This window comes from Schistocerca nitens, chromosome 7 (assembly GCF_023898315.1).
Source record: "Schistocerca nitens isolate TAMUIC-IGC-003100 chromosome 7, iqSchNite1.1, whole genome shotgun sequence".
Taxonomy (NCBI): domain Eukaryota; kingdom Metazoa; phylum Arthropoda; class Insecta; order Orthoptera; family Acrididae; genus Schistocerca; species Schistocerca nitens.
The window spans coordinates 95522931-95530129 of NC_064620.1; the positions used below are offsets into that span (position 1 = coordinate 95522931).

The 7199-nt window shown below is 38.3% G+C and overlaps 1 protein-coding gene across 1 annotated transcript in view; it reads left to right on the top strand.

The window, feature by feature from the left end:
• Positions 1-4507, top strand: part of LOC126195487 (uncharacterized) — a 101601-nt gene extending 97094 nt beyond the window's left edge. The window contains exons 4-5 of the mRNA XM_049934115.1: positions 1596-1752; positions 1834-4507. Of these exons, the coding sequence (XP_049790072.1) occupies positions 1596-1752; positions 1834-4064 (2388 nt within the window). The 3' untranslated portion in view covers positions 4065-4507. The remainder of the gene's footprint in view (positions 1-1595; positions 1753-1833) is intronic.
• Positions 4508-7199: the final 2692 nt, after the last annotated feature.

Genomic DNA, 7199 nt, shown 5'->3' on the forward strand with positions numbered 1-7199 from the left:
CGGAAGGGTACACACGTGGCGGGAACTGATTCGAGTTTGAATTTACTACTGGATTTTCCAAAGTAGCAAAACTTCGCTCAACGCCACAGACTGTATTGAATTGTGCGTTCGACACAGGAGTAGGAACGTTCCGAACAACACTCTGTGGACACCACGTGGAAAGGTCTAGGCTAACAAAGCCAGAGTCCGCGACCATTGGCAATTGGAAGAAACTGGCGGCACTCGATGAATTCCACTGCATGTTTGGGCTGAAGGATTCCGAAGAGTCTTGCAGCATGTCCACTATGATGGCAGGAGTGCTGGAGAGATGTTGCTGAAATCCAGGTGGCGGTGAGTGCTGAAAGGCCATTGTCTGAAGCTGTACAAGGGCCCTCGCGATCGCGAAGAAACCCGACGCGGTAGACGCGTAAATAACCATCGGGCGGTAACTCGGTTGCGTATTACACAAAAAACGGGGTCACCAGTGAGGGACTAGGTTATAGTTGCAAGTAAACAACTGAAATTCTCTCAGATACAGATTTATTAGCACTTCGCTTCTACACAGATACCAGTCCGGAGGCTAACTGCCGTTAGTGGCCAACATCCTCCCAAAGCCCTCTCCTCAAAGATAGCACACTTATACACTGAACAAATATTGATATTTGTGGTGCTCTACGCCAAAGATGCATCTTCAGTTTTATCTGCCAAGAATATAAATCACTGTGTGGTGAAATGGTAGAAATACAGAATCAGAAATAGTGTTGGCATTCAACAAAAAAAAAAAAAACTGGTATAAGTAAAACTTGAAATCCTGCATGATATGTGTACATCTGGCCTACTGCTAACATTTAGATACGGTGAAAGCAGCCCGTGGAAGCTAACAATACCCTGGAAGGTGGAAGGCCACAATGTCAAAGAGAAATTACTATTGAGTGTTGAGTATTTTTTATTGTTATTCACGGAGTATCTGAGCTATGGTTGTCCTCTCCAGAAGGTTGATGTATCAACATTCCGTTGGTCTACATTCCAGTCTCAAATGTCTTGTGCTTGCTGCAGTTACAATGGGTGATGTCATTGGGTCAGTGTGGGAAAATGATGTAGGGGTTGCCAACAGTGTGCACTGAACAGTGTGCTCTGAATTTTACCTCCCCCAAGATTCATTCCCAGACATTGGTTCGTAACATTCAGACCTTTGTCAAAGTTGCTTATGTCAGTAGATTCCCAATTTGCAGCGCATAACATTGCTAGAATGATTACCCTTTCTTCTCTGTTTCTCTTATATACTTTTCTTAATCAATGGAAAATCCAGGATGGAATGTAACAATATTATGAAAAGGAAAGTTGTTACTCACCATATAGCAGAAATGCTGAGTCGCAGATAGGCACAACAAAAGGACTGTCACAATCTCGACTATATGGTGAGTAGCAACTTTCCTTTTCATAATATTGATACTGACATGGCTGCAGTGCCTAATAGGATCATTCAGCTTTTCAGTGAGCAGTGGTTAAAATGTTTTGGCCCATCAGTGTACCTGCTTCTTACTGAGTTCTTTCTTGTCATATGTTGTCTTTGTGGTACCTTCTTTCAAAATGTAACTGAACTTTCATTTTTTCAGGACTGTTACCGAAGAAAGGAGGTTGCTGCGAACAGTGAGAAGCATGGGAGTGACAATAAAACCATTGTAATTCAAATTTCGGACTCAGATGATGACTGCTCTGGAAATAATAGTGCCGAGAGTAGTAAAATTCAAGGAGGGGATGAAACAAAAAATGGTGAGAGTTATGACATAAAAGAGCCTTCAGATTTGCACCTGGATATACCTCACCCCAGAAAAGTTACTTTTTTGGTTACAGAGCGCGTCCAGAGGAGTCACCGTACATTTAGCAGAGAGAGACGAAGAAAGAAGAAAGTAATTATCTTTAAAAAAATTAATGGAGTATACAGAAGTACAGAGAGGAGTGTTAACGCAGCACAGCAAGAAAACAGCTCTCTCTCACAAGTAGTAGAAGAATCACCTCCACATGGCAGATCATCCCAACTTCCCTCCACAGATGAATTGGCCAGGGACATAAGCTCTCATTCACAGAAACATATTGAACAAGTGACCCAATGTGAGCATGATATTCAGGTTCCAGAAAGTTTTTATCATTCCTCAAGTATCAACCTTCAAAGCAATTTTATTCCTGTAAATGACTCAAATAGGCCTTTACTTGACAAAGAAGATCCGAACAAAAGTAGCACATGTCTACCAGATTCTGCTGAAGAAAGTAATAATTCAAATGCAAATGATGCATTAAAAATGAAAGGCAGCACACAACAATTTCAAGAGATGACTGAAGAAAAAACACAGGACATACACTTGAGTAATTCCCAACATGAAAAGCTACAGCATGATATTACCAAAAGAAAACTTGCTAGTGCAGAAGAAATTACAGAATCCGAGAATCAGATAAGTATCTCTGCTGTTCCAGGACCTGATATGCATTTGTCAGTTAACAAAGATCAAAGTGCTAGCCCTCAACTGAACAGCAGCTTGCCAGTGCCAGGTAATAACTGTTTGAGAGAGGGAACTACACCAAAAAGTGACGATGAAACAGAAAATGTATCATTGGATCACAGTAAATTAGTTACAGGCAATGACAGAAAACATTCAGAAAAATTTGATGAACGAAAGCTAGCACATCTAACAGTAGACACTGACTGTAGAGTGCAAAAGAGTTGTGAAGCTTCAAATAACATAGACAAGAAACAGACTGATGGTATTCATGGAGGGGCTTTGAACAACGTGTGTCAAGAAACCTGTGAATCATCTGGTGACATGGTTATGAGACAGGATACTAACATCCACCAGGCAGATATGAATGATGTGGCTCAAGAGCCTTGTGAAATGTCCGGTAATATTGTTAAGAAAGTGGCCGATGACACTCATGAAATAGATTTGAATAATGTGGCACTAAAAACCTTTGAAGCATCTGATAACGTACTGTTGAAACAAGTTGATAAGGCCCATGGAGCAGATTTGAATGATGTGGGTGTGAAGGAGAGACTCTTTGCAGCTCAGATATCAACAAAACAAGATTCCAAAAGTAGAGGGGATGTTAGACAATCTAAGGAAGAAAGCAAGTTGGAATTACATTGTGACGAGAATCGGCAACAACATATCAATACAGATAAACAACATTCTTTAAATGAAACTAATGAAATGAGCCAATCAAATAACAAGCAAAACACAGAAGATACGAAGATGGAAAATTCAACTGATAGCAGGACTAACCCAGAGGACCTGATACACGAGATGGAAGTAACAGGCAAGTTAAAGAAGCCAGATGAAACGACTAGTGAATTAGGAGGCATTGCTGTAGCTAGGGAGGAGACTCAAGACAATTCTAATAAAGAAACACTAAGTCCTGGGGCAGTGTGTGTGACATCACAGTGTGAGTATGTTACAACTGACACAAATTTGCGGGAAAGGATAAACCTAAAAGATACCACCAGCCCATCACATGTAGTCACCACTGTTGCAGCAGACAGTGAGACACCACAACCAGGAGCTGAAGTGTCTTCAGGAAATTTAATTGATCAACTGATACAGAGTCAGCAAAATTCTAAAGTCTTTGATCCTCTCGTGTCCTTGATAAAGACAAGACCAATTGTTGGGGATTCTGCTTTGCGGTATGAGATGATGGTAAAGAAGGAGCTGGCTAGGATATACCAGAAGGAAGCTAAGCAAAAGAAGAAGAAAAGTAAAAAGCAAATAAGCTCTGCAGGTAAATCAGAAACAAAGAAGACAAAAAAAAAACCAAAAGGATTTTGCAGCTTTAGTGGTAACGATAAAGGCATGGATGGATGTGGACCTGGAAAAGGTGGGTTCGGTGGAGACACACTTACTTTTACAGCTATTGTGAGGAGCTATGGTGGTGACTGCATCTCCAACTTGTACCGTAGTCTCTCGACTAAAGGTGTTAACATTCACAAAAAGTGCAAGGCACTTGTGAAACAGTCTACAGATTTTTCAAATTCTTTAGATATTACATGTTGGTTGCTCTATTTTGGTTTCCAACATGTGTGTCTGTTCAGTATTTAACAGCAGGTAGAAGTGGACAAAATAGAATGTGCTCTGTCAGAAAAATTTATTTTAATTGTGGTAACTCAGTAAACGTCACAAAAAACCCTCATTGACAGTTCTGTATGAAGTCTCTGTAAAAAATGACAAAATTGAAACAGCAGCACAAATGTACCATTTTTACCTACTTAAATTGCAATTGCAAATATCTACCTGAATATCAGCTCAAGGGACAGATGTACCTATGTTTTGCAACATCCAGAGTTGTTTTAGGTCTACGAGTGATTTCTCACAAAATCGTAACTTCACAGAAGTGATAAAAATACCAAAGCTGCTTGTGTAAGACTGAAAAAGTTAATTTTATATGTAAAAAGAAATACAATTAAACAAGATAAGTTTATTTTGTTTAATTATCACTGAAACTGAAAAAAAAAGAAAAACTAAGATATGTGGTTACAGTTATTTTGCTCTTATCTATAAATCTATCGTATGCTGATGTTATTTGTATGAAGATTTGTAAATTTTATTAAAAAGTGGATACATCTGCAAATGATTTTTTTCTTTTTTTTATGGACATAGAACACTGTTACATTCAAGTAATTAAATGACTAAGAGATGCACTCTAAATACTCTTGATGAGATTACATGTATTTTTATGCCTTTTGTTTGGAAATGTCTGGATTGTTGAGGAGAACTTTTCAGAAAATGGAGAAAGTAAGTATTAAATGACTAGATTACATCAGATGCAAGTGTCACTCTCTTTGACAAGTTTTAGGCAAAAAGGCAGTATTATGTCTGGTAAGGGGCTACTGAAGCAATTGGAGAGGTTATCAGAAGAAAGTGCTAAACCACAAGAGCATATTTTGAGTTATTGCAAGTTATGTGTTTGGTTAAATTCAATGACAGGACATAAATACAGTAAGGTGAAGTGTTTTGTGTACTAGATAGTGCTTTCTAGTAGTACATGGGGAAGAATTTATTATCAACATGTGGTGCTTTCAAAACCACAACAGATTAAGTGATCAGACTAATCCTTGCTAACCTGAGGGTTACCACTTCCTTCTTCTGACCCTTTCAGTTTTCATAGATCTTAACTTTTTTCACTGCGATAAAGTGGATATTGGTCTTCACTGTACTGTTATGGAATATGAAATTTATTCTGTCCATAGGTAATTACCCTTTTCACACAGATCTGAATTTTGTCTATTTATTGCAATACATATTCCATAGATCTGTTTTAATTCATTATTATGTTCAGATCGTACATAGATTAAAAATGAACATTAGGAAATGATCATAAAAAAACACAATCAGTAAGTTCTAATTACACTCACAAACAGAGGTTAAGTTACAGTTATTTATTTACAAAAATAAAAAAGACCAACTTCTTGACTTACAGAACACAATGTAATGTAATGAAAGGAGAAAGACACATTAAAGCAGGAATACACAGAAATACTTGGGAATAATCTTATCTACCTCTGCTAAAGAATTCTTCCACAGAACAATAGAAAATCCAGGATGCAATAATGACAATATTGTCTTCTACAGAATATATTTTCAAGCAAGAACTCCTTTAGCTTACTTTTAAATAATACTTCATAGCACTTAATATTACATGGAAGTGCATTGAAGATTTTTTCCTTGTGTATTTTACATATTTTTGCTCGAGAGACAAATTTTTCAGGTCACAGTGTATGTCTCGTTTTCTTCTTGTATTATGACGATAATATGAGTCATTTGTTTCACACTGAGAAGGATTGTGAAGCACGAGTGTCGTAACAGAAAACAGATATTGCGAGGTACGGGTTAGTATCCCTGTTTGCTAAAAAATATTAGGACATGAGGTTCTTGTTGGCGCTAAATGGAAAACTCAAACAACCTTTTTCTGACTTGCAAAGACATTCTTTCGACAGTGGTGAATTGCCCCAGAAGATTATTTCATAACACATAAGTGAGTGGAAGTAGTCAAAGTAAGGAGATTTAGAAACAGTGATGCCTCCAATTTTGGAAAAAGTTGTTACCATCTAACACTATTTTGTCTGCACTGCAGATAGGGTTTGAGGTTCCTCAGGTTCCCTAGTGGCATGCTTTCTTGATATGTATTCTGTGATTATCAATAGTAGAAGGCCTTAAACAGGTCACAAAATATGCCAACAGGCAATATCTACTTGTCATTCCAAAATGTTGGTAAATGAAAATATAGCTTCCTTTGTGGAGATACCTTCTCTCAATCCAAAGTGGTTTTAACTAGTTATTGCAAAGTTTTTTAGGTGAGTGACTATTCTGGCACATTGATTTTTATACCACTTGTGGCCTTCACTTCAACTGGCATGGGAAAAACTCATCTAGCAGCTATAACTTGTGACATCACTGAAAATGCAAGGAACAACATGAACGCATGACAATCATATTTGAAGAAAGAGTTCACCACAACATGAGAAAATTGTAGGCATAAGTGTAGACAAACTACATTGGGCAATTGGCTGGTGAAAAAACAAGATAAAACAGCTTCTTCCTGAGCTTCCAGTGTGTAGAAACAAATGAGCTTGGAGAAATGGCTAGTGAAAAATGCCTTGCCCAGAAATTCAATTGAAGTTTGGAAAACAAAAACTGGCAATTTATCTCCAAAACACTAGAGGCCTCTGCAGTAAGGTCAATGAACTTTTATTCAAAGTCCATGAACCACAAGGCACAGCTTATGCCGATGTTCTGTGCTTTAGTGAACACTATATTAATTCTGATAATGAAAAACTTGTGATAAATAATTATTACTTAGCAATATCATTCTACAGAAAATATGAAGAAAAATGTTGTGTTGCCCTCTGTGGTGGTGGTGGTGGTGGTGGTGGTGGTGGTTGTTAGTGTTTAACGTCCCGTCGACAACGAGGTCATTAGAGACGGAGCGCAAGCTCGGGTTAGGGAAGGATTGGGAAGGAAATCGGCCGTGCCCTTTCAAAGGAACCATCCCGGCATTTGTCTGAAACGATTTAGGGAAATCACGGAAAACCTAAATCAGGATGGCCGGAGACGGGATTGAACCGTCGTCCTCCCGAATGCGAGTCCAGTGTTGCCCTTTGTGTTAAAACCAATGTCACATGCAAAGCAATTGATGTTAAGAGTTATTGTTTAGAACAACATTTGGAAGTGTGTGGC